The 23855-nt window shown below is 68.5% G+C and overlaps 1 protein-coding gene across 1 annotated transcript in view; it reads right to left on the bottom strand.

Annotated features, from left to right (window-relative positions):
* The window catches only part of Piezo1 (piezo type mechanosensitive ion channel component 1), a 48393-nt gene extending 27594 nt beyond the window's left edge, over positions 1 to 20799 (bottom strand). Inside the window, 1 exon segment of the mRNA XM_048355454.1 lies at positions 20547 to 20799. Within this exon segment, the coding sequence (XP_048211411.1) occupies positions 20547 to 20610 (64 nt within the window). The 5' untranslated portion in view covers positions 20611 to 20799.
* Positions 20800 to 23855: the final 3056 nt, after the last annotated feature.

Genomic DNA, 23855 nt, shown 5'->3' with positions numbered 1-23855 from the left:
CAGAGACGACCAGCGGTGACAGACAAACAACGCGAGCTGTGTGATACCGGTGAGCCGCGCACCGAAAAATGGGTCAGAAGAGCCAACCTTACCACACACGCCGCCCAGACGCGCAACCACCGCCCGCAGCCTGTGAGCCATTCTGGAGGCCAGGCTCAAGGTTCCGAGGGGCTGGAGCAGGCGGGGTGGATGTGGAGGGGCAGGGCTGGGAGCTGGGGGCGGAGTCTGAGGCCGGCCACTCCCACCCCCAGAGGGAGGGAACCAACCTCGGCAGTTCCACGTGCCGATTGGAGAGGGAGCGCAGTGCGGAGCAGCCAGGCGCCGCCCCTGAACTGGGGCACCCTGCCCACCATGCGGATTCACCCCACACCTCAGCCCCCCAGGAGGAGGCCGGGGCTCACAGAGCTCTTTCTTCCCTCCCTCCCTCCGTGTGGAGCTGGAAAGCTCCCATCTAGGGGTGAGCAGTCTCCCAACACAGATAGGAGAACTGAGGCTCAGAGGAGCAGAGGGCCCCTCCCAGGCTGCAGCTGTCTTGGAAGGTCCTGGAACGTTTCGGAACGCAGCCCGTCAGCCCCCCAGGACACGCCTGCTCGTGGGAGACGAGCTTTGAGACAGCTGGACGTGGACAGGCCGAGCCTGGCTGGGCTTCCTGACTCTACCTTCTGCCGGAGGCTGGCACCAGGCAGGCAGGTGGCGCGGGGTCAGCCCCAGATGCCTGGAGCAGGGCAAGGGAGGCCTGGCCCGCCGCCCCGCCGGCCGCCGCCCCCAGGGGGCAGCCATGGCCGCTGCTGTGACCAGCCTGACGCCCCTGGAGGAAGTGAGGACAGCGGGGGAGCCGACAGCTGACTTGCCTTCCCCGACTCAGACGAGGGGACAGCCCCCGAGGGGAGGGCGCGAGGGAAAGGGGGACTCCTGGCCTCACGCAGCGCCCCGCGGGCCCCGGGGCGGCGGCTCGCTCCAGGCACGGTGACCGTGGTGACTGTGCCCTCGACGCAGTGCTGTGCTGAGTAGCCCGAGGGAGGAGGTCAGGTGCCGGGGGCCCCGAGAGGCGGCCACGCTTCGGCCCCTCCAGACTGGCTGCCCGGCTGCCCCCGGAGGCCGAGTGGGAACCTCGAGGTGTTCTGGGGTAGGGGGACCGAGCCTGGCCCTACGGCAGCTCCACAGCTCCCGGGCTGTGTGACCTCACGGGAAATGCCTTTCCTGAACTAGCAACAATGGGGGGGCGGTGGAAACAGGAAAGGCCCCCCGCAGCCAGGACTGTTGACCTTCCCCACACCCTCCCTTCCCACCGCAGTGCCCGGCTCAGGCGTCGGCCTCACACTGGGGGAGGCCGACGGCCCGCGGCGGGCTGAGCCACAGGGCCCCAGAAGCCCACGCGCTCCCGGCTCAGCCACACGCACGGCCCACCCCCCGCCCGCTCCGCGACGGCAGGGAGACGGGCCCGGGGGGGGGGGGCATGGTCCGCGCGCCCACCAGCCTGGCCCAGGCCTCGGGTGGGTGAGGACACAGGTCCTCCCTCAGGAGCCGGGGCAGGACTCCTGCTCTGAGCCTGAATCTCCTCTACGTGGTGGGGCCAACCAAGCAGGAGGGCGGGCAGGGCGCCACGCGGGCAGGGAACCACGCAGCACAGCGCCACGCGGACAAGGAACCACGCAGCACAGCGCCACGCGGGCAGGGAACCACGCAGCACAGCGCCACGCGGGCAGGGAACCACGCAGCACAGCACCACGCGGGCAGGGAACCACGCAGCACAGCGCCACGCGGACAGGGAACCACGCAGCACAGCGCCACGCGGACAGGGAACCACGCAGCACAGCGCCACGCGGACAGGGAACCACGCAGCACAGCGCCACGCGGGCGGGGAACCACGCAGCACAGCGCCACGCGGGCAGGGACCACGCGGGCAGGGCGCCACGCGGGCAGGGAACCACGCAGCACAGCGCCACGCGGACAGGGAACCACGCAGCACAGCGCCACGCGGGCAGGGAACCACGCAGCACAGCGCCACGCGGGCGGGGAACCACGCAGCACAGCGCCACGCGGGCAGGGAACCACGCAGCACAGCGCCATGCGGGCAGGGAACCACGCAGCACAGCGCCACACGGGCAGGGACCACGCGGGCAGGGAACCACGCAGCACAGCGCCACGCGGGCAGGGCACCATGCGAGCAGGGAACCACGCGGGCAGGGCACCACAGGAGCAGGGAACCACGTGGGCAGGTGCCACGCTGTGCAGGGAACCACGCGGGCAGGAACCACGCGGGCAGGTGCCACGCTGTGCAGGGAACCACGCGGGCAGGAACCACGCGGGCAGGGCACCACAGGAGCAGGGAACCACGCGGGCAGGGCACCACAGGAGCAGGGGACCACGCGGGCAGGTGCCACGCTGTGCAGGGAACCACGCGGGCAGGGTACCACATGGGCAGGCGGCACACAGCACAGCACCACGCAGGCTCACATCCCCTGGAGCCTCAGCGAGAAGCCGGCTGTGCCCCGGTGTAGAAAGGCTCCAAGACACAGACTGGGCCTGAACACAAGGCTGCTCTGCTGACCGTCCCCCAAACCCGCACTGGACAGACAGCCCGGGCCGGAGGCAGCAGCCAGTGGGGATGAGGTGACCAGAGGCCCTGGGTGAGGGTCTGGGGGGCTCAGGGGCTCTGGGGACTCGCATCTCCTCCAACCTGTGCTAGGTCAGTGCTTGGAAAGGCATAGCCCCCTGTATCCACTCCCCATATCCTGGAGAAACACTACAGACCCACGAGACAGCAGACGCAGGGGACACCCTGTTATAGGGGGCACCCTGGTAAAACCCACATTACAGACCCACGAGACAGCAGACGCAGGGGACACCCTGGATCAACCCACGTTACAGACCCACGAGACAGCAGACGCGGGGGACACCCTGGATCAACCCACGTTACAGACCCACGAGACAGCAGACGCGGGGGACACCCTGGATCAACCCACGTTACAGACCCACGAGACACGTGGCACTCTGGAACAAAACCCACGTTACCGACCCACGAAGGTGGAAACAGCCTCTGTATCTGCGGGCAGAGTGAGGCCGCGGGCTGCAGACATCAGGTCCACGGGAGCACGCTCTGCAGAGCTGACTCGGTGGGGCTCTCTCAACCCTCCACCACTTGCTGGCCAGGAATCAAGTCCCGGCTGTTTGCTGGGCCATAAGCAAGAGTCCCACGTGTCCCCTCGCAGAACCGCTGCGGTCACGGCCGGCCGGACGCGGCACACAGGGGTCGGCGCGGCTCTGGGGGCGGCTCAGGGGCGCCTTGGGGGGGGACTCACACCTGTCTGCCCAGCAATACAGCTGCAGAGAACCAAACACGGCAGATACTCTCTGCGTGGTGCCTGAGAGAAACAAACACGGCCGCGTGTCCAGTTCACCATCTACGTGGCGTGGCGTGGCGGGTGGATGGCCCCGGTGGGCCTGGGCCTCTGCGGAGGGAGCCGCGGTCCTCTCCCTAGGCTAAGCCTTTGCCACGGAAAATGCTTCCAGTATTACTGGAGTGTTCGGCCAGTGACCTGGTGACAACGGCCCGTGAGGCGGCCGGCCTGCCTTCGGCAGATGAGGACAGAGCAAGGGTCAAAGGCCACCCGCACTGCAGCACCTGCAATGGCCGCAGGACGACCCCCCGGGCTCCGGACGCAGGGAGGCATCCCGCTGGGCCTGCTGGCCACGTGCAGGGCCGGTGGGGACTGGCGGGACCGGGTCTGGCCAGGCGACCGTTGCCGGGCAGGACAGCTGCGGGGCTGGGGGCCCCCCGCTTCCCTGGGCCCACCCCAACTCCCGGCTGCCTCTGCCTTATTTGGCTTGGGCCAGAAGCCATAAACACTTGCGTGGCGCTTCTGCCAGAGGGCGGGGTGGGGCTGAGGAAGAGGAGGGGAGGACGGGCAGAGGGGCGGGGCGGGGCTGAGGAAGTGGGGGGAGGTCGGGCAGAGCGCATGCTGGCTCGCCAGGCCGGGCTCCTCGCTGTTGCGGCCCTGCCGGCTTGGCCTCGGGAGGGCCCCCCGCCAGCACCGCCTCCCCAGCGAAGGGGCAGACCAGGCCAAGGCGCTAAGCCCGAGGAGGGCAGGTTCAGAGCACCCCACAGCTTCCTGCGCTCCAGACACGGCAGGCTTTGCATCCCCCGGGGGGAAGACGGGGCACGGGACACGTGGGCCCCCCGGACCAGCGGGGGATCCCGGCAGGAGATCTCCCCACGTGGCCCAGGGCGGGAGAGGAGCGGGAACACTGTGCTGCGACCTGGAGCCGGGCCAAGCAGCCAGAGCTCCGAGCAGCCGCTGGAGCACTTACTTAGCACAGTGTCAGAGTTTAATTAGTGCCGTGCCTGGGAAGTGTGGTTTTATGGCTCGTCTGACCTGCACGGGGGCAGCTCGTTGGCGGCCCAGCACCCGGCGTGGTGGCTTTGCCAGGCTGCGGTGGCCCGAGGGTCACCCAGGTGGGCAGGGGGCCTCCAAGCGGAACAGACCCCAGGGCAGCCAGCGCCGTCCTCCTCCCCCTCCCCCAGCCCCGTGGCCGCCCCTCCCAGCCACACTCCGCCGCCGTGACCACCAGGTTTGCAGGGCAGGAGGGGGGCTGACTGCAGACAAGGCGGCCAGGCAGGGGCAACAGCCCGGCCCGCCTGCCGCGTGCAGGGGCGCGGGGCCCGGGGTCCGCACCGCAGTCCACGCAGGTCCCGCTGCCCTCTCCCAGGCGGGCCGACCCACGCTGGAGGGCCGGGTGGCTCTTCCGGGTGGCACGCTGGCAGGGGAAGCAGGTGGGGCGCCGACACCTGAGCCCCAGGAAGGCGGCAAACCGGGGGTGCAGGGCGGCCCAGCGGCCCAGCGGAGGGGACGAGTCAACGCGGCACTCTCACTGGCCCCCCAGGGACGCAGAGGCTCACGTGGGCCAGAGTTGCACTTGCCGGACAGACTCGGCGGGCAGGCAGGGAGGGAGGAGGGGCGGTCACAGCCGGCCCCCTAGGAGACGCCCCCTCCCAACGAGGCTGGGCCGGCCCCACAGTGGGCTACGCCTGCGCCTTCCCGAGACCCACGCTGGCCGTCTAAATGTACCCGGCGACACTGCGCCTTTGCAGGGCTGGGCACCCGCCGCCCGCCGCCCCCAGGGGGAGGATCCCAGGGGCCGGCCGGACCGCATTCTACCCCAGCCACCTGACCCCCACCGCCCACAGGACAGGGCCCACGCACCCACCCGAGCGCCCCGGCCTCCGCTTCCGAGGGAGGAGGGTGCCAGGGTTATCGGGGCAGCCATCCGCCAGCTGGCGCAGGCAAACGGGCGTGAGTGAGGCCCGGCCCCAGGGAGGCCCCGTCCCGACCCGGAACGGGGGGCGGGCCGGCAGAGCCGCCTCGGCAGGGCCCAGCATCCCTCCCGGCCCTCCTGGAACTCTGGGATCTGGGCTAGGCGGGGGTCCAGCCAGGAGAGACCACCATGAACCCCGCCCGCGGCGAGGCACTGGGGACAGGGCTCCGACCGAGGGACGGAGCCCCTCAGCCACAGCAGGGGCCCAGGGCCCGAGGCAGGCCGGCCGGGGGATAATCTGCTTACGTGTGATGTGCGTGCACGCGCGTGCACACACACACACACACACACACACCCTCAGAGCCCCCACGCTGGCCAGCCCTGTCTCCTGATCTCACCCACCCACTGGGCACTCCCCCCCCCCCACCCCAGATCCCCAACCGGCTCCCAGGCTCCTCTGGGGCTCTGCAGCAGCGGCCCGGGCGGGCGGGAAGGGACTCGGAGGTCCAAGGCCGAGCCTGGGGCGAGCAGAGTGAGCCCTGCTTCTCCACCGTGACTCTGCCGAGTTCTGGCCGTGCCCCTTCCACGGAGAACAGGGGCAGTGGGGTGCGCGTGTCGGGGCCCCCGGCAGAGGGGGCGCAGAGCTCAGAGCCTGCTCGCTAGGGAGGTACCGACGCCCTTCCTCGTCCTAGGAACTCCTGGAGGAGTGTGCAGAGCGAGAGCCGTCCACCGGGATCCTGTAAAGGGGGGGCCTGGTCAGAGCGGCCGGGCACCCGCCTGCTCTCTGGCTGACCCACCGCGCCGGAGGGCTGGCGCTAAGCTGTGGGTAAACAGCCTCCCTCCTGACCTGGAGCGGGGCCACCCGCGCCTTCCCAGCAGACCGAGGGGTGGAGGGTTCCTATGGGAACGGCCCCGCTCAGGGCTCCTGGGCTGGACAGAAAGCGAGTGCAGAAATGGGGAGGCCGCACCCTGAAATGCTGGGCCCCTCCAGCCACGTGTGACGGAGCCACCCAGCCCCCGGCCCTCCGGGTGAGCCTGGGCCCCTCACTCCGCACAGGCCACCGGGGACTACCCGCCAGAGGTGGCAGCTCTGTGCCTGGGGGGCCGGGGTCCCCGCCCCACGGAGCTCGGGGAGGCCGGCCCAGCCGGCCGTGGCGCTCAGAGCGCCTCCCACAGCGGCAGACCACGAAGCTGTGACACAGACGGGGGTCGGATCTGCCGCACACCCCAAAGAACAAGGCAGCAGATGCAGAAGCTGCAGACACGGAGGGCTAAGTGTACGTGTGAGGAGCGGCCCGGCGGGTCAGGGGTCCACAGCACCCGCGACACAGGGAAATCCAGGCGCCCAGGGCCTCCCAGACCCGGGATGGACAATGAACCAGGATGCACAGCAAAGCCTCTGACGACCTGGGTCCTCGGGGAAGCCTCCCCTGCGGAGCACAGGCGCTGGACACGGGGCGGCAAGAACCAGGGCCTGGGGACTCAGCAGAGGGAGCAGGTGCGAAGGCCCTGGGGCGGAAGGCTGAGCCCCGTGCAGCTCTCAGTCACGGGAAGCGGTGTCCCGGGGTGCGCGGCTGCCCCTCGTCCCTGTGGCTGGATTAAGCCCCACACGTGCCACAGAGCTGAGGGCCTGAGGTGGGTCTGTGGGGTCACTCCACAGGCCTCCCCCGGGTGGGCACCGCAGTGTCTCAGGGCTGCCCAGGCCCGGGCGGCTTGTGGGCGTGTTCGAATGCCCCCTGGGGCATCACACCCCAGGGATGGAGGAGACACGGTGGGAAGCTGCCCTCAAGACCTTCCTGCCACAACCTGTGTGACGGCACACCCACCGGACCCCGAACTGCAGCGAGGCCCGGCAGCCTCCGCTCAAGGCCCGCGCCCGGGACGGACACTGGCATCGCCGAGGACTGATGGCCCCACAGCGCCCCTCAGAGCGGCGACTGGCTCTGCCCCTGGCTGTCGGGGCCTGCTGGCCAGCGCCCCACCAGGGCAGAGCGTCCGCTCCCAACGCCCGGCCAGCCAGCCAGCTGGGGACACCACAAACCCCTTTCCTCACTCGGCCCGGGGCGGGAGCTGGCTCTCTGACTCAGACCCCCGCCCCGCCCCGTGACTCAGCCCTCTCGGCCACCGGGCCTGGCTTGTGCAAGCTGCCCCAGAGCCGGCGCTCCGGCCCCTCCCCCCACCCGGGAGGAATGCCGTCCGGCGACCTCCCACTGGCCAGGGAAGGAGAGCCAGCCGGGCGACTGTCCCAGGGCTAGCGGGGCAGGGCTGCCGGGGCCAGGGCGCCCTGGTCACGAGTGTCCGTGTCACCCGCGTGTCAGGTCTCGTCCTGGCTCGCCGCTGCCGTGCCTGGATCTCTCCGTGGGAAATCGGGGTGGCCCTTCTCCAGAGCGGGGAGACCTTGCGCTGGGGCTCCTGCGGGGCTGAGGCAGGAGGCGGGAACAGAACAGGTGCGCGGTCGGCCTGCGTGTGGCCCCGCGGGCACCGTGGGCTGGCGCAAGCCTCACGCCTGCACTGTGGAGCCAGAGGCTGCCCGCCCATCTTACCACCGGCACGGAGGGGTTTTCAGGACAGGGAAATGGGTTGGTATGAGGGAGGCAGACGCCTCGGGAGCCTAGGGGAAGAGGAAGAGGGACCAGACACCAGTAGCAAAGATCAGGGACTCCGTCTCCTACTTGCTGCCACAGTGCCGGCTTCAGATGGGCACCCGGCCCCTGGGCAGGTCTTACATGCCACTTCTCCCAACAAAGACAAGCGGGTATATACAGGGAGGTAAAGACAGAGAGATAGACAGACCGCTGCAGGCAGATACAGAGCTACAGGTCTAGGCAGATAGGCCCAAAGCCACAGACACAGATAGAAAGAGGGAGCCATCGATGCAGGAATGCAGATAGCAGCAGGCCGACCCCACGGGGGTGCACGGGCGCGCGGGGCAGGAGCCCAGGCCTCCACACACACCGTGGAATTCCAACAAGCTCCCGGGGCGACCGAGGGACAGCCCAGCACCACAGGCTCCGAACAACCGCCCCGCGCCCCGCCCAGAACGGCCCGGCACGCGCGGGGCTGGGTCACCCTCCCCGGGCCGCAGCGGCCGGTCCTGCTTCCGGGAAGACCCGCCGAGCTCACAGAGCCCTCGGGCCCCGTCTTCGTGGGCACAGGGGCACAGGTCTCAGAGGCAGAGCAGCCGCTCCCAGCGCTGCCCGTGGAGCCCAGGGTCCGGCACGCCTCCTGCCTGCGCGGCGCTTCCCCAGCGGCTTCAGCGGGGGCCGCTGTGCTGCCCACTGCCTCCGGGCCGCCCCCCTCCAGAAGACCCTTCCCAGGGCCCGGTGCAGCGGAACCCTGGATTCCACCCAGGTCGCACCCAGGGCATTCCGGGCCCGCGGCCGGGGCCTGTTTGGGGCCGGAATGAACAACGGTAGCCACAGAACACACCAACCTCCAGGGCCGGCCAAGTGTCTCCCCAAGCCAGGCTCAGGGGACAGGCCCGTCAGCCTCAGGGGAGGGAGCAGAGGGTTCCAGAAGCTGCCCTGGCCCTCTACCCTCGGTGAGCGGCCCGGGCAGCCCCAGACCCCGCGTCCCCAGCTTCCGGTCACCGTCACCGGGAAGCTGCGGAGCCGCGTGGGGCCGGACACTGCCCCACTTCCTGGAACCCCCGCCCCCCACTTCCTGGAACCCCCGCTGGGACGCAGGCCCGGCCCTGCGAGGCCCGCCGGCCGCTCAGCCCCCCGGGCGGCGACTACGCCGCTCTCCCGCCCCATGCAGGACGGACGCCGCCGACCCCCGGTCCCTGAACCACACGGCCGGGAGGGGCAGGGACGGCTGAGCCCCGGCCACCCAGGGGGCCCACCCTTCGGGGCCCCCCGCCCCCCAGCCCCCGTCCGCCCCCCGGGATTCAGAGCGATGGGCAGTGAGACCCCCACTCTCCCACCGGCTGTCCTTCAGGGTACCCGGTGCCGAGAGGACGAAGCCCTGGCCCCCGGGTCAGCCTGGCCCTCAGGAGTCGCCCCTGGAGCTCACGCAGCTCCTCCGCTGCCCCTGCCGGGCCCCCACCACCACGGGGAGCCCCTCCTCTCGGCCCTGGTCCCATCCTGCACTACTGACCCTCAGAAGTGGGGGCTCAAGGACCACAGCCCCTCCATGCTGCGTGTACCTGCACGCGCACACACACACACACGCGCACACGCACACGCACACGCACACAGGCGGGGGGGCTGTCCCTGGGAAGGGCTCCCCCAGGCCCGGCGCCTGCCACCCGGACACAGGCTGGGCTCCTGCCCCGCTGGACGCGGTGCGCGGCGCCCAGACGGTCAGCCCCGCCCCGTGGCTGGCGGCCCCCTCCCGTTCCCCGCCCATCCTGGGCCACCGGGTCAACGTCCCCTGGGGACCCGGCGGCTCCCAGGCCCGGAGGACGCGCGGATCAAGCAGGCACTTAAGAGCAGAGAGCCGGCTGGGCTCTGCGCGGGGACACGGGGTGGGGACGGGGACGATCCTGGCCAAAGGCTATATGTTCAATTCCTGGAAAAAGAAGAGTGAGAAAAGTGACGGCCGGGCGGGCCTTTCACCCACCACATCCTGTTTTGATGGAAAACTAATCTAATTCCCGATGGCCAGGCCCGTGGCGGACGTCCCCGGGGCTCCCGAGGGCCGTGATGACGCCGAGCCCACCCCACGCGGCGTGGAGGCCCATCGGCGGGCCCTTCCCGGCGGCGGCCGTGGCTGGGTCTCATCGGCCACCCCCAAACCTCGCCCAGAACCGGCCCCCCCGGCCCCTGCCCCCCCCCCCCCGCAGGGGAGCAGCCGTCGCCTGGGGGCGGGGGGAGGGGGAGGGTCAGTGTCGTGACTGGACCCGGGAAGGCCGTGTCTGGAGGCCCGGGTCCACCGCCGCGCGTCGCGGGGCCTCCGGGCCTCGGTCTCCCCTGCCGTCACTGCTGACAGCGACTCACGCGCTAGCACATTCCTCGTCACAGCCTCCGCGCCGCTTCCTTCCCTCACGGCACGGAAGTCGGACCTACAGGGCACTCGCCGGGCCGGGCCACTCAGCTCTGGGGCTGACCCCAACGCGCTCCACCCCTGGCCGTGGCCACCAACGGTTACTCCCAAGGGAAGGATGGAGCTCGGCCCTGGGGGCCCCCGGGGCGTCGGGACCAGCCCCACCCCCAGACCAGGCTGCCCCTCTGCTTGCTGGGATGGGTGACCCGGCTAACTGCTTCCGATGGTCAGGAGGAGGCGGCTCAAGGAGCTGGTCCGCACCGCTTCTCCTGGGGCCGACGTGGTAAGAGGGGTCCCGGGGCCCCTCCCCAGGCAGCGGGGGGCTGAGGACACTCATGCTGACCCCAGGGCACAGGACTCCGCGCAGGAACCAGCCCTTGGGTGGCCTGTGGGGCTGATGCCGGCCGCACCCACTCTCGGAGCACCTGCCCCGCCGCAGTCGTCCGGCTCCGCTGTGCCACTTCCCACTGTGGAGGGGAACCGGCTCCCCCTCTCGGGGGCTGTGACTGTGACAGAGCCGAGCCCGCTGGCAGGTGAGGTGGCCGAGAGGGTCCAGGGGCCGCCCCCGAGCACCGTGTGCCCTCTCGTGGGGTGAGGCCGCCTCTGGGAGGGCCCGCACAGAGCCAGGGCCGCCCCCGCGCACCGGGCTAGGCGGCGTCCCGGGGGGGCCCCGGGTCCCAGTGGCCCCGTGTCCAGAGGCTCCCGGCTTCCTCTTCTCCTCATTCCCTCTCGGCCCAGAAGGCCAGCCACCCGGTGCCCGGCAGCCGGGACCACGTGGACCACACCATACAGAGCAGTTCTGCGGCCTCTGCCCGCCCTCGGGACCATAACTAAGGGGGTGTTCTCAGCTGGCAGCTGCTTTTGTCTCCGCCTCGGCCGCAGGACGGCATGGTGGTCTCCAGGTGCAGATTGGCACCCACGTCCTCATTCCCGGATACCAGACGGCACACGTGCAGGCACGCATACGCGCGCGCACACACACACACACACACACACACACACACACACACGGGCGCTAGCGCTCTGAGCATGTGACCGCCACGTGACGGGAGCCTGGCGGGCGGAGGAGGCCTGGACGGGGCACCAGACCCACCTCACATCCAGGGAGGCTTGGCCAGGCACATCCGCTCGCATCACCCGCCGTGTCCCCGAGAGCCCCCGCCCTGCACGGCAGGCGCCAACTTCACAACGGCCGAACCCCATCACAGAACCCCAGATGAGCAAGAAAGCCCCCCCACCCCCCGCCACAGAGCAGTGGGCACCGGACGGCTGCCTGGCCGGCCGGGCCCCAGCCTTCCCCGCGCAGGCTGCGCCAGCCCACTCGTGAAGACGGAAGGCTCAAGGCCCAGGGAGGCCATGCCACCCGCCGCGGAGAGCCAGCAGCGGACAGGACTCAGAAGGGAAGGGCGGGGAGACGTGCGGAGAAGCTGGAGCTCCGCCCTGGCCCGCAGGCCCGCAGCTCGGAGCAGCCCCCAGGAGGAGTGGCCCCCGGTAACGGTCGCTGGACAGCGAGTGTCCTGCGGCCAGGGCAGCCTGTGCCCTGTCACGCCGTGAGGCCCAGCGGACGGGGGACCTGGGACGCCCTTCCGTGGCAGCTCCGAGCCGGGCGGGGGACCCGAGTGAGGAGCCGCAGCTCCGGCTCCACTGCGTCCTCCTGAGCCGCCCGGATTGGGGGGGGGGGGGCATGGCGGCTTCCCGGGCAATGCGGAGTCCCAACGCCTCACCCCCCCACGGCCCAGGCCCAACACCCTCAAAACACAGAGGGGACCCAGAGCTTCCCTACCCTGCCGCCTCCCCGGGGGCCGGGCCTGGAAGGGCCTGGAAGGAAGGGCCAGTCCTCCACTGGAATGTGACACAGCCTGTCAGCCCAGAAGCTCCGCGCTCCGGAGCTGGAAGCTGCTATTCCCCTCCACTGTACGGCTCCTCCCCCCCCAGCCCCAGGGCCCAGCGTCCTGTCCTGTCAGCTGGGTCTCCCCGCTGGGAGGAGACCCCCCCCCCCCCCCGCTAGTAACTCCTGGCAGGGTGCCTGCAGTGGCGGGGAGGGGAGCCGCTGACCATTGACTGTGGGGAGGACCGTGGGGGAGGGGAGGGGGTGGGGCCCCAGGGTGGGGACAGGGTGAGGCAAAGAGAGAAAAGGCAGGGTCTCCCTCCAAGACTGGGGGGCCGGGGGGCAAGGATGGCAGGAAGCCCTGCCCACGCGCGGGGTCCGGCGCAGGCCTGAGAGGCGCTCCCGCGGCGAGGCCTGGCCTGGCCACGTTTGCTCTCGGGAAGGCACGAGATGAAGCCAGGCCGCTTGTACATGGCCAGGAAAAGGAAATGGGGGCAGGAGGCTGTGTGGGGCAGTCGGGCCCGCGTGCCTGTTCTCTGGAGGGGCCCTGGGCACCACCGCCCATTACGGGGCCTCAGCCCCTGCCCCAGATCACCACCAGCTCCCTGCAGGTCCCCAGGCCCCACACCCCTGGCTCTGGAAGATTAGGGCCGGCTGGCCACCCTCACCCCTAACGGGGAAGGTCTGCGCCCAGTGATAAGGTGTGGGGCCGCGGGGCGAGACAGGGCGGGCACGGCCTCCAAGCCCAGAGCAGGGCCCCCTTGTCGCCTCCCGGCCCCTGCGACCCTCCCTTCCCGCCACAGGCCAGGACACGGGCCCAAACCGCACGCGCCACCCCGCCAGACGGGCCACCGGCGCGGGGTGACGGAAAGCGCGGGCGCGACCTGCGGAGCTGCCTGCAGGTGCGCCGGGCCCCGCGCGTGCGTTCCCGAGACTCGATCCCAGCACCCGGGTCTCCCGGGAGAACCGGCAGGGGGCTGGGCCCCAGAAAGGCAGGGGAGAAAAGGAGGCACCCAGCCCCTGCGAGGCACAGCTATCCCAGACACAGCCCGGCAGTTAAGGGGCAGGGGGCTGGCAGATCCCGGGCCGGGGGGGAAGGCCAGGGCCTCCTGGACTTCACGGGCTCCCTGGAGATTCAGCCTTACAACCACTGCCAGCTCGATGAACAAACGGATGGCATGTCACCCAGCAGCAAGGGACCAGCAACACACCACAGCCCCAACTGGTCTCACAGGCGCCGAGCAAAGACCCTGGGGGGCCTGCCCCGAACGCCAGCCAGGGGAAAGCTGCAGCAGAAGCTGGGGGCGAGAGAGGGGCAGGCAGGTTTTCAAGGGAGAGGAACCCACTGTCCAGTTTAGAGACAGCCACCTGTCAGAGCTTGTCGGGCCCTGGGCGTGGCGGTGCATGCCGAGGACCCCTGCACGGCAAGGCGAAGGCGGGAGGACTGCGCATTCCAGCCTGGGCTGCAGAGCAAGATCCTGCCTCAAGAACAAAACAAGCCAGGCACTGGCAACTCACACCTGTAAGCCTAAGGATCACCGTTTGAAGCCAGCCTGGGTGGCAAAGTCCATGACACTCTTGTCGCCAATTAAGCACCAGAAGAGCCCTAAGAGGAGCTGTGGCCCAAATGGTAGAATGTTACTCACGAGTAAAAAAAACTCAGAACAGGGCTCAGGCCTTGAGTTCAAACCCCAGGATTGGCACATACACATATACACACCATTAAGACACACTCAGTGGCAGAATATGCATCCGGACAAGTATAAGGCCCTGAAGAAAAAGAAAGGCCCAAGGGGGGTGGGGAAACAACACTCAAGCTGGGCACCAGTGGCTGCCTGTAATCCTAGCTCCTCGGGAGATCTAAGGTCATGGTTTAAAGCCAGCTTAGGAAGGAAAGGCCAGCTAACATTTATTTCCAATTATCCAGCAAAAACACCAAAGTGGAGCTATGGCTCAAGTGGCAGAGTGCTATCCAGAGCCATAAAAGCTAAGGGACAGCATCCAGGCCCTGAGTTCAAGCCCCAGTACTAGCGTGCGTGTGTGCTTGTGTGTGTGTGTGTGTGTGCGTGCGTGTGCTCCAAAGAACTAACCATGAAGAACGCCCAAGCCCTGTGGATCTTGCGGACTCCGGCCCCCTGGGACGCACTGGGGTCCTTGTGCCCCCTCAGCAGGGACTTTTCAGGACTCCACCCCCAAGGGCACCAGGGCCCCAAGTGAGTTTTCCAGACTTATTTCAAGGACAGGGGTACTGGGTGTCTGGGAGGCAGACGGGTCAGCAGAGACGGGGACAGGAATGCCCCAGGCCCTGGGCAGGATGTGTATGGCACCCAGGGGCAGAGTATCTAGGATGAACGTAGCAGGCCGAGGGGTCGAGGCAGGGGCCAGGGAGACTGTCTGGGTCGAGGCTAGCACGGTTGAGGTTGAAGGAATGAAGGGTCCGGGCTGGAGGCCAGGGAGATGAGGAACGTTCCAGCATACCCAGGGGGAGGAGCAGGAAGGGCTTCCGACCAGGCTCATCGCAGACAGGGCTGCTGAGCAGCACCGTGGCCCTGGGCAGGGACTGTGCCCCGGGGGTCCTCCTCTAGGAAGCGGGGCTACTCCCGCGGACCTGTCCAGAAGGCAGCGTCATCACCGCAGCACCTGCCCTTGCTGGCCTCAGTCGGGCGACGACAGAGCTACAAAGTCGGGGGCCCTGTGCCCCCAAGCATCCAGCCTTCACGGCTGGCCAGTCTGGTCAAGAAAAGGTGCATAGCAGCAGGGGCACCGGGCGCCTACCTGCTGGGCGGGGAGAAAGCAGACCGGCCGCCTGCCGTCTCTGCCAGGCTGAGGGGCACCGGGGGCTAAGGACAAGGGGGGGCTGTGGGGGCCACACCAAGCTAGAAGGAGCAATGCCGGCCGCTGGGCGGAGGTGCCGAGGCCGGGCGAGGGCAGCCCGCGGCAGCGCAGCCCACCTGGCTCTCCACCCTCGGGCCGGTGGGCCTGGGGCGGGCGGTGCCGCCCTACACCTGCGGGGCCTCCTCAGCCCCCCAAGAGAGCAGGGGCACCGCACGCCCCTGCCCCCCCCCCCAGGCACACGGCAGCACGAGCCCGCGTCACCTCTGGCCCTGGGCAAGATGGACAGGAAAAGGGAAACAAAAACAGCTGCTCTGCCCAACAGGGCTGGCGGAAGGGGCTCCGCTGGGCTCCCCCGGGACTGGCAGATGGGGCTCCCCTGGCGGACTCCGCTGGGCTCCCCTGGATTCCCCCGGGCTCTGCTGGGCTCCCCTGGGCTCCGCTGGGCTCCACTGGGCTCCGCTGGGACTGGCAGAAGGGCAGGTTCATTTCTCTTTCATGTTAGGATGATGTGCTTTGTTAGCCGGTGTTTTAACCGTAAACAGAAGTCACGTAAATGGCAGGGAGGGGGCAAGTGTACCTGGCTGTGCACGCGGGGGCCGGGCGCGGGGGTGCCATCCGCAGAGCGCCGGCCCTGCGGGCTCCGCGCAGTAGAGGCTGAGCCCCTCAGGCCCCGGGGCCACCAGCCTCTCCTCAGAAGACCCCTCGCCGGGGGTTCACCCTGGTCCTCCCTGCTGTGCCCTTGCCCCCCTCCACCACACACACACACGCACACACACACACACACGCACGCACTCCGCAGGCCTTGTGAACGCACGCGGCACTTAGTTTTATTTACCCTGCAGATTCCTCAGAGAAGGCTGGCCAGGCAGCTTCCTGTAGTCACAGGAGGGCAGAGGAGCGCGGAGCATGGGGGGGGGGGCACACCAGTGGGGAGGGGGAGCCTGCAGCCCAGCCCTCCCCCCGCTGCCTCCCGGTCCCGACCTGCGGTGGCTGCCTAGTCCATGGCCGAGGAAACCACAGGAGACCAGGCAGGCACCGTCCCTCGGAGCCGGGCCCAAGGAAGCGGCGGCCCCGGCTATATATATAGAGAAAACTGCACCAGGAGACAGCGCCCCAACCCCGCCAGTCCCTCAGAGGGAACCAAAAATACCCCCTATCATTATGCTATTAAAACACACCAGAAAAATTGACCCGCCCCGCTGGGCAGAGGCCCCAAGACACGGGACACGCAGTGGTCAGGTGCTCGTGGTGACGGGACCTTGTGCCCGGGAGCAGGGAGGCTGGCGGACGGCTGCCCACCTCCCCTCCCTCCCAGGACAGCTCTCCAGGGGCCAAGGGAGAGCCCCCAGGGCACAGCCTCGGGGCTGTACCCAAAATCAGGGTGCCGCCCTGGGATCTACTGTCTCCCATGAGCCGGGGGGCTGCTCCCTCCAGTTCCCCGAGACCCCCCTCCCCAGCCACACCGCCCCACAAGGTCATCCTGAGACGCCCCGCTGTCAGAACCCAGCCAGCCCTGCCCACCATGGCCACCCCAGCGGCCTAGTCCCGCCTGCCCTGCTCCGGGGGTCCAGGGCTTACCCCAGGGAACCTCATTTAGGAGGGTGTTTTAGGGGCCCCTCTGGAGGGCGTTCCTGGGAGACCTGCTTTGCCGGTACTACCAGCCGCACCTGCTCTCCCCGCCCGTGGACAGCAGCGCGCACGCACCGCAGCCAGCAGGCATGGCCTCCAGTCCTAGCCGAGCCCCGGGCTGCCCTCCAGGCTGCAGCCCGCGAGACCGGAGGCCCGGGAAGAGGCGGAGGTGATCTCACGCGGGGGCTGGGCCGGCCGCAGAGGCCCCTGGCGGTTTGCTCCGCGCGTGGAAGGTGGAAGACACCTCGCTGGCCCCCGCGGTGGGTGGCCGGCCCCTTCCACGAAGCTCCCTGGAGGTCTGGCCTGGCCGCTGACCCCCGCGCCCCAGCCCTCCGCACGGCACATCTGGGAAAGCGCTTTGGGGCTCCCGGGACTGCGGAGGAGGAGGGCCGGCCTTTCCGAGGGAGGGCTGCCGCCCACCCCGCTGGCCCAAGATGAGAAGCCTGGAAGCCACGTAAAACTTTTACTGTCCCGTTTACAGGGGAGGCGGCTGAGAGCAGAAAGGAGGCGAGGGCAGGCGCGTCCGGGGCGAGCCAGAGGTCACCCCCGTCACCCACAAGCCCCCCCCCCCAGCAGAGCCGGCTGGGCCTCCACCCACAGAACTCCTCCCGGCCCTGCACTGTCCTCCCGGTGGCCTTCCACCCCAGGTCCTCCCACAGGTCACTCGCCCAGAGGAAAGCAAGACTTCACCCCCAGGCGGTCCCTGCTCCAGCTGGTGAATTAACTTCCCACCCCCAGAGCCAAGCAGCCTGGCTCCAGTGAGGGCTCAAAGGTCAAGGGGGGGGGCAGAGGACACGGGTGGAGGGCGGGTGGGCCTCCCCCAGGAGGCCCCATCGTCCAGGTCCAGGCTGCGGGCAGGGCAAGGCCGGGACAAGCAGGAGGCCGCCGCTCCACAGACCCTCGCCTGGGCAAACCGCTCACCTGAAGGAGACCGAGAAGAGGGGCACCTGGGCGTCTGTGCTGCCCCAGTAACTGCTCAGATTCATACCGAGCGCTCTTACCATGACCAAGTACAAAACTACTTCAGTGGGAAGGACAACCGTGTATGAAAACGTGAGTGTGTCGCTGCACGTGTCTGAAGTAGATAACAAAGAAGACCGACGTTGTTGGATAGAAAGGGGATCTGTGGGGCCCGGGCGTGGCGCCAGCCGGGCACTGGCCAACTCGGCTCCGGGTCCTGCGCACGCTCCTGCTCTCGGGCCCACCGTGGAGGCTGTGGCCTTTACTTGTGCCAAGCGAGGAAGCTCACAGGCCCACCTGGGGGCCACCCACACCCACACACCCCCTCCCATGGGCGGCTGCCCAGCCTGGAGCGTTGGAACCTCGCACGCGCAACCTGCCGACGCCGGGCTCCCTGAGATCCTCGCCGCGCCCTGGCCGGCCACTGGGCCGGAGGGGCAGATTTGAGGCTGAGCGACCGCCAACGAGTCCCCGCTGCTCTCAAAGCCAAGCCGGAGCCGGCCCACCTCACCCCATGGAGAACAGAGAAAACGCCCTAAAAGAAGGCCGAGTCCGGGCTGGGGATATAGCCTAGTGGCAAGAGTGCCTGCCTCGGATACACAAGGCCCTAGGTTCGATTCCCCAGCACCACATATACAGAAAACGGCCAGAAGCGGCGCTGTGGCTCAAGTGGCAGAGTGCTAGCCTTGAGCGGGAAGAAGCCAGGGACAGTGCTCAGGCCCTGAGTCCAAGGCCCAGGACTGGCCAAAAAAAAAGAAGGCCGAGTCCCCACAACCCTAGGCGGCGCGTCTCAGGGATGGTCGGTCTGCCCGGGCGCGGCTGCCGGGGGGGGGGGGGTTCCCCCGGCCAGGCCGAGGCAGAGCCGTACTGCCCCAACACAGAAGCAGCAGTCGCAGGCAGGCGGGCTGCAGTTTCCCACCCCCTGGCACTCTGCTCCCGGCTGGGTGGGCACGGCGCCGCCTGGCCTCTCGGGGGCTGATGCTGGCTGGGGCGTGGTGAGGGGGGCCGGCACCCCAGGATGACTCACGCCCCCCCCCCCCCCCCGCCGCACAAGGTGACTAACCCTCCAAAGGCGTCACTTCCAAAACACCAGAGCACTAAAGCGCCCCAGAGGAGGAGGGCACCCAGGAGACAGCAGCGAATGCTGCCCCCCCACCGGGGCCCACTCCCCCCCCCCCGCCACCCCAGATCAACAGGGCGCCGACTGGCCCTCACCCCACGTACGCCCCACAGAGGCTGGAGTCTCAGGTGTCACCAGCCCCTCCCCCCCGTGGTTTAAGGAGAAATACCGAGGCTCAGAATGGGCGGGGTGTGGCCTGGGCATCAGCATTTTCTTCATGAACAGATGTTATTCAGGGCAGTGTGGGCTTAGGGAAAGCACAGAGTTAGTCACTACCCAGGTGACTAACACGCGGCCTAGGTGGAACCCTCAACTGCTGAAACCTCCCCATCGCTCCCCTCGGAGCCTCAGGTTTTCCCCACCACCGGACACACCTGCCCCCCCCCAGTGCCGCGGGGGGGGGGCTCGGAGCCCCGGCCCCCAGGAGTCTCAGGCGGGCTGCTCACTGGACCTGGCTTCACCGCCTGCATCGGTTCTGCCCACAGCTAAAAATGTTTTGGTTTTTTTTTACACTTTTAATGGCTGGAAAAAAATATCCAAAGAGTATTTCGTGATGTGAAAGTATTTACCACCTGGCAGGGCAGAGACGACTCTGCCGCCTTTGTTCAGGGCAGTTACCCATCTAGGAAGCAATCCCCCCGCTGACGGGATACGGACACCCCAGCCCGAGGCGAATGGGGCCCCGCGGGGGTCGCAGGTGAGCCTGCATCTCTAAGAGGCCCACTTAGCTCCTGGGCGGCCTGGGAAGCACACTCAGAACTGCCCCCTACCTTCGTTTCTACCCTCCGGCTTTCCCCAGGGGGAGGTTGGCCCCTGGCCCTCCTGAGCGGAGTCCACACGGCGGGCTGGCGAGGCACAGGACAGAGCCACAGGCCCCTCCCTTCTAAGCTCAATGGTGTCCATTGATTCCTGCCCTGAAATGTCCCCCGCGTCTCACACCTTTGGTGCGGCGGGGCAGGACCCCTGCCTGTGTGGGCAGTGGGCACCCCCACCCTGAGGAGCTGGAAGGCTCTGGAAGGCCCTGAAGACCGAGGCCACCCGTGGGAGTGATGGATGTCCTCACCACCGCCTTTCACAAGGCCAGCCGTGGGTTTCCTGGCGCATTAACCAAGCCGGGCTGTGAACAGGGACACAGGGCAGGGGAGCTGGCTGGGGGGGGGGGGGGCAGTGCCCTGGGCAAGGTGGAGGCAGGAGGGGGCACCGAGCACCGAGGACCCCTTGCCTTCTGGCAAGCAAAGAATACAAATTCTGGGGACCCCCCCTCACACACACACACACACACACACACACACACACACACACACACACAGGCCTCCTGCGGTGCCCTCTGCTTCAGCCCATTTGGGCCGAGGCCAAGCAGGGCGCAAGGGAAAAGGAGCCCTCCCTGCGTTTCCACAGCCCGGGCCGGGCTCCGGGGGCTTCTGCCAGGCCGGGCAGGAAGCCGCCGCTCCCGGCCGCTCAGGAAGTCGTGATGCAAGGCGGCGGCGGCGCTTTTTTTTTTTTTTTTTTTTTGTAACAAGAAAAAGAAGGAGATCCGCGCTCCCCACACGCCGTCGCCCCCGCCGGGCCCCCCCGGCCCCCGCCGGGCGGAGACGCGGGCGCGCTGCCCCGGGCCCCTCGGAGCCCGCGCTGGGGGCGGCCGGGCGCCCCGCGCCCCGCGCCCCGCGCCCCGCGCCCCGCCGTCCCGCGCCCCGCGCCCCGTGTTCCGCGCCCCGCCGTCCCGCCGCCCCGCGTCCCGCGCCCCGTGTCCCGCGCCCCGTGTCCCGCGCCCCGCCGTCCCGCCGCCCCGCGCCCCGCCGCCCCGCGCCCCGCGGAGGCGGCTCCGCTTCCACGCTTCTGGAATGCGGGCGCCCAGGACGGCGCGCCCCGCCGGGCCGCGAGGTGGGGCCGCCCCGCCGCCCCCGACCCCCCGCCGCCCCCGACCCCACTCACCCGCCAGGAGCGCCGAGGGCAGCAGCAGCCAGTAGAGCCCCGCGCCGAGCGCGTGCGGCCCCATGTCGGCGGCCGGCCGGACCCGGCCCGGCTCCCGCCGCCGCGGCGCTACGGGGAGGCGCGGGGGCCCCGGGGCCGGGGCGGCATGGCGCACCGGGCGGCTCTCCGCACGCGCCGCGCGGCCGGGGCCCGGGGGGGGGGGGGGGCCCGAGCGCCCTCCGGTGCCGGGGGTCAGCGACGCGGCCCGGGGACGGAGCTGAGCCGGACGGCGCCTCCGCGGCTCCCTCCCGCCCCGCGCGCCCGCGGGCCTTTATAAGCTCGGCCCCCGCCCTCCCGGCGCGCCCGCCCCCGCGCCTCCCCGACGGCCGGCCGGCGCGCCCGGCGCCCCTCCGCCGCCCCGCGGCCCGCGCTCGGCCCTCCCGGCCCAGGCTGGCGCCCGGCTCCGAGCGGCCCCGGCCCGCGGCGCCCCGGAAGCCCCTCGCCCCGCAGCGGCGCCCCCGGAAAGCCCCCGCCCCCCGGGCGGCCCGGCCCCGCCGCGCCCCGCCGCGCCGCGTGCGCCCGCGCTGCGCCCCGAGGGCCGCGGCGAGGCCCGGAGACCCCCGCGGCCCCGGCCGCACCCACGCGCGAAGTTGCCCCGCGTGGCCCGAGCGACTTTCGTTTTGCTCCCGGAGCCGCGAGGGCGCAGCGCCCCCTGGGGACGGCGGGTGGCCCGGGCCCCCCGCGCGGAGCGGAGCGGGGCGGCCACGCTGGCGCGGCCCGGACTCGGCGCCGGCCCCCGGCCCCCCGGCCCCCCGGCCCCCGGCCCCCCGGCCCCCGGCCCCCGGCCCCCCGGCCCCCCGGCCCCCGGCCCCCGGCCCCGCCCCTCCGTGCTCCGGACCGGGCGCGCGCGGGCACCGCTTCCAGCCTCACCGGCCGACGCCGCGCAGTTTGGCCTTCGGGGCTGAGGCCACGCTCCCTGCAGCCGGCAAAGCACCCGCGGCCCTGGAGAAGCCGGCCGGAGCCCGGGACGCCTCCTCCGGCGACGCGGGCTGACCTTCGCCGGCCCCGAGGTGGGGCAGCAAGCGGGGAGACCCAGACCCACGCCCAGGGTGCCCAAACCCGGGCGCATCGGGGAAGGAATAAGGATGGGGGCAGGTGAAGCATGGCCCCCCGTGGGCCTTCTGGCCCCCCAAGCAGAGAACACCTTCAACCCCAGACCCTCCGACTCTCCAGAAAGGCCGGGGAGGCAGCCCTGTCCCTGGAAGCTGGGGCCATCACTTTCTCTCCAAGACGCACCCTCAGAAGCTGCTCTGCCGGGATCCTCGCTCCTCGCAAAGGAGAACAATGCCTGTGCCCAAGAACGGTTCAAAGGAGCAAACCTTGACAGGAATTCTCCCCTGGGAGCCGCTGGTCAAAACTTACCATGTATCATGCCTGTATCGAGTGGTGAACACTAAGTAGCAAGCAGTTAGAGACCCCGGCAACCCTCTGGCTATGGACAGGGAGCTGTCCCTGCCATTCAGTGTTACAACTGAGAGAGCCACCGTACAGCGCAGCGGCAGGGGGGAGACGGCCCTAGAGGTCCTTTGGAGCTGTTTTCGTGCACCGTCTATCCGCAACACAAAAATACCCCCGTGGGACAGCACTTCCCCACTTGACTGCACAGAGTTGGGTCAGACAGGGCAGGGGGCTCCACCTGGTTCGCGGCTCGGACGTACTCGGCTGTACCTCCCTCGAGAGAGGCATGCCTGGCCCACAGCCTGTTCAGGAACGTGTGTGCGCGCGCACATGCGCATGCGTGTGTGATATTATTGAGCCCGGATATTGTACATCCAGGCACATTCTAAGCTAAGTTACACTTGTCTTGGGATATTTTTTTCCTAGTCTAACTCCCTCTGCAGAAGAGAGTAGTGAAGGCCAAGTGGGAAAGCCATCTGCAAGAGGAGAAGCCTGGCCTTGAGCCTGGCCTTGCGGATCTCAAGTCTCAGGCCCCTTCGCCCACCACCGCTCAGCGTGCTGTTCAGAATAGTAGTAAGAGCACACGGGAAGGGCCAGGACTCCAATGACCAGCTGGACTTTGGGCTCTACCACCAGGTCCCCAAGGATAATCCAGTCATTACTACTTGTTTGTTCTGTTCTTCACTTTAGCTGGGCACGGTGGTACACACCTGTGGTCCCAACACTCAGGAGGTAGATGTAGGTGAATGGCAAGTTCAAAGCTAGCCTGAGCTGCACATAAAGTTCTTGCCTCAAATATCAAGGGGTGGGACAGGGTGGCTCAGTGGTAGAGCAACTTCCCAGCATGTACAAGGCTCCAGATTCAACCCCCAGCCCCCCACAAAAATTAATCCTAAGTAAAAACAACCAAGTGTCCATTAGTGGGTTAAAAGGTAAAACATCATCCATGCATATAATGGAGCACTGCCTAGTCAGAAAATGGAAACCCTGATGTAGCCTACAAACTGGATAAACCTTTGAAACAGTACACGGAGAGAGAAAAGAGAGACACAGGGGGACAACTACTGCAGGATCCCATTTTATACAAAGAATTGAAAACAGGTGCTGCAGCCAGAACCCAAGCAGCAGCCAAGGGAAATGACCCTAATGTCCATTTTGGGCCTTGGTTTGTTTGCTTATTGGCAATCCTGGGGACTGAACTCAGGACCTTGTGCCAGGTGCTTTGCCACTTGATCCCTACCCCCTGCCTGCTGCTTGGTCATTTAGAACAATTCGTGCTGATGGATGCTGTACCATGGACGAAGCTTCTCTCTTCTCGAGGCTAGCAGAGAGAATTGAGGGGCGAACACCACACAATTCCGCTTCCATAAATTATCTAGAGGCGGCGAAGCACAGCGATTGGCAGGAGCAGGGAAGGGGGAAGATTGTTCGAGTGTCACTTCGGGTGAGGAAAACGTTCTGGAGCCCTAGTCCCACCTGTAACCCCAGCCTTCTGGGGACGGAAGCAGGGAGATTGTGAATGTCGTGCCAGCCCGAGCTACACAGTAAGACCTGGACCGAGGAAAGTCGTTTTAGAAAAGTAAGTCGTGGCGGGCCAGCCTGCCGCAGGCCCCCCTGCTGTCCCAGGGGACCGTGGCTGCTCAGCACATTGCTTCCCGACTCCCTCTAGACTTGGCGACCGTGAGGGCGCTGCCCCACCCCTTCACTCCCCGGAGCACACTTCCACCAGACCCTGGGGAGTGAAGAGGAACGGATGGGAGGAGAGGTGGTCCCCGCTCCGGCCTGTGGGTCCCGGATTCTCCTAAGGGGCTGGTCCTGCCTGGGCACACAGCTGGGCCTACTGGAGATGCCATTCCTACCCAGGACATCCCT

Source organism: Perognathus longimembris, chromosome 10, assembly GCF_023159225.1.
Source record: "Perognathus longimembris pacificus isolate PPM17 chromosome 10, ASM2315922v1, whole genome shotgun sequence".
In the NCBI taxonomy this organism is placed as follows: Eukaryota; Metazoa; Chordata; class Mammalia; order Rodentia; family Heteromyidae; genus Perognathus; species Perognathus longimembris.
Note: the sequence above shows the minus strand (reverse complement) of the source record. Positions and strands in the feature narration are given on the sequence as shown.